Source organism: Colossoma macropomum, unplaced genomic scaffold (assembly GCF_904425465.1).
Source record: "Colossoma macropomum unplaced genomic scaffold, Colossoma_macropomum, whole genome shotgun sequence".
Lineage (NCBI taxonomy): Eukaryota > Metazoa > Chordata > Actinopteri > Characiformes > Serrasalmidae > Colossoma > Colossoma macropomum.
The window spans coordinates 237,501-240,424 of NW_023494810.1; the positions used below are offsets into that span (position 1 = coordinate 237,501).

Below are 2,924 nucleotides of genomic sequence, written 5' to 3' on the forward strand. Positions count from 1 at the left end.
CCCCGCCGGTGGGTTTGGGCACCACTTTGGGCGGTAAACTCATATCAAAACAAACCAAAACACGAACAAGAGAATCAACGGAGCTGCTACGCGCGGACAACTATCGGGTCGTACGGAGACCGGCGGCCTCTGCTTCCTTCAGCGCGACGTCAGTGTGGAGGGTTCTGGGGTAAAAAGCCATTTTCGGGCCGAACTCGTTTCTCCGGGCTGGAACGCGACGCGCTGTTTGTTCTTCATGGGGTCGGTTCGCCTCCCTTTCTCCGCCCAGCACCGCCGCAGACACCCCGGTGTCGGTCCGGCTCTTCTCCAGACTCGCTTCACGCACACACCGTCCTCGTTCGGCTCCGCTTTGAACGGGGTTTATCATTTAAGGTCGCAGATTTAGCTCAACATGGCGTTTTTGCGGGCCGCCTCAAGCCGAGTCCGGCAGGACGGGACAGTTCGGCAAACCTCGGCGAAGCTTCGGAAACGCTCGGCTTTTTACCTCAGGCTAAAAGATACGGAGAGAATTCCTGGCGTTTCCCCGCTGGATGTCCGGGCAGGAGGTTCGGTTACGACATGCATCAAACTAAAGGCTTTAAACAGGAAGGCTGAGCGGTATTTTACCGGATAACGGCTGAAGCGGCGGCTTCGGTTCCAAAATAACCCGTGAAGCGGTGGGCTGTGAGGGGAGTGGTCTAACTGTCAGCCTCAGCAAGAACAGAAAACACAGTTACTTTAAAGCAGTAAACGTAATATCTTCTTTACATTTGTCTGAAAGAAGCCGAGCGGCTCTGCGTTTGTGCAATTTTAGGCTAAAGTAGAATTAAATTTACGAACAAAGCGAATTGAGCCTTCAACCCTTTTGTACCGTTTTTGGTAAATAATGCGTCTGCAGCGACATCTAGCGGTGATGCAGTGCGGTGATTACGCAAGACACTGGAAACAAGGGGAAGATCAGGATGCAGCACCCAGTCTGACCAGAGCATCCACGATAATAAACATTATTCCGCACATTAGCTCAAGAATGAATGAATGAATGAATAAATAAATAAATAAATAAATAAATAAATATTTCCCCACGCAGAGCAGAGGAGTGGGGGGCACTGCTGCCTTATTACTATGGATGGTGTGTTCCCATATGTAATTTTTAAATATAATGTATGTATAATTTTAAATAAAGTTTGTAATATATTTTCTTATATTTTTGATATATGTACAAATATTTAAATATGAATACGTCTGTCTTCACACGAATATGAACTTGAGTGAATCCCATTCTTGATCCATAGGGTTTAATATGATGTTGACCCACCCTTTGCAGCTACATCAGCTTCAACTCTTCTGGGAAGGCTTTCCACAAGGTTTAGGAGTGTTTATGGGAATTTTCGACCATTCTTCCTGAAGCGCATTTGTGAGGTCAGACACTGATGCTGGACGAGAAGGCCCGGCTCGCAGTCTCCGCTCTAATTCATCCCAAAGGTGTTCTATCGGGTTGAGGTCAGGACTCTGTGCAGGCCAGTCAAGTTCTTCCACACCAAACTCGCTCATCCATGTCTTTATGGAGCTGCTTTGTGCACTGGTGCGCAGTCATGTTGGAACAGGAAGGGGCCAAACTCCCCAAACTGTTCCCACAAAGTTGGGAGCATGAAATTGTCCAAAATCTCTTGGTGCTGAAGCATTAAGAGCTCCTTTCACTGGAACTAAGGGGCCGAGCCCACCTCCTGAAAAACAACCCCACACCATAATCCCCCCTCCACCGAACTTTACACTCGGCACAATGCAGTCAGACAAACACCGTCTCCTGGCAACCGCCAAACCCAGACTCGCCCATCGGATTGCCAGACGGAGAAGCGTGATTGGTCACTCCAGAGAACACGTCTCCACTGCTCTAGAGTCCAGTGGCGGCGCTTTACACCACTGCATTCGACGCTTTGCATTGCGCTTGGTGATGTAAGGCTTGGATGCAGCTGCTCGGCCATGGAAACCCATTCCATGAAGCTCTCTACGCTGTTCTTGAGCTGATCTGAAGGCCACATGAAGTTTGGAGGTCTGTAGTGATTGACTCTGCAGAAAGTTGGTGACCTCTGCGCACTATGTGCCTCAGCATCCGCTGACCCCGCTCTGTCATTTTACGTGGACGACCACTTCGTGGCTGAGTTGCTGTCGTTCCCAATCACTTCCACTTTGTTATAATACCACTGACAGCTGACTGTGGAATATTTAGTAGTGATTTCACGACTGGACTTGTTGCACAGGTGGCGTCCAATCACGGTACCACGCTGGAGTTCACTGAGCTCCTGAGAGCGACCCATTCTTTCACTAATGTCTGTAGAAGCAGTCTGCAGGCCTAGGGGCTCGGTTTTATATACCTGTGGCCATGGAAGAGATTGGAACACCTGAATTCAGTGATTTGGATGGGTGAGTGAATACTTCTGGCAATACAGTGTATAAATATATTGGCATATATTTAAGTATTCAAAAAGGGCACAGTGAAACACATTTAACACGTTTCAAAACATCACCTATACTGCACATATTTATTTAACATAAACAAATGTATGTAGACAGAATTAGAGAATTAGTTGATGAGGCAGCACAGTATTTTTTTTAGATACCAGTATAGGTACTGATACCCAGTGAGCTTTTAAAGAGAGCTATGTTTTTCTATGTGAAGCACTTAAAGCAAAGCACTGGGTGATTAGGGTATACAGACATCACAGCGAACCTTCTCCAGTTAATTACTTACATTCTTACAAAAGTACTTCCGTGAAGTTTTCCCAAAAATTACTAGACATGCAAATGAGACGTTATCTAATCAAATACGTTTTCATGTTAAAAAATCAGAGTGGTTTGGTGTGAAATGGTTCAGATGTCTTTACAGTGGTGGTGATAGGAACCAGGGGTCGCCATGACTACAACACAGATATAGACATTTTATTTAC

At 46.5% G+C, this 2,924-nt stretch overlaps 1 protein-coding gene across 6 annotated transcripts in view; it reads right to left on the reverse strand.

Annotated features, from left to right (window-relative positions):
• The window catches only part of eif4g3a (eukaryotic translation initiation factor 4 gamma, 3a), a 117,004-nt gene extending 116,142 nt beyond the window's left edge, over positions 1-862 (reverse strand). For 4 of the 6 annotated variants that reach the window (XM_036559726.1, XM_036559724.1, XM_036559725.1 and 1 more), the window contains exon 1: positions 1-860. This exon is cut by the window's left edge and continues 127 nt beyond it. In XM_036559726.1, the coding sequence (XP_036415619.1) occupies positions 1-43 (43 nt within the window). In that variant the 5' untranslated portion in view covers positions 44-860. The other 2 variants (XR_005006133.1, XM_036559730.1) reach the window with 2 other exon arrangements.
• Positions 863-2,924: the final 2,062 nt, after the last annotated feature.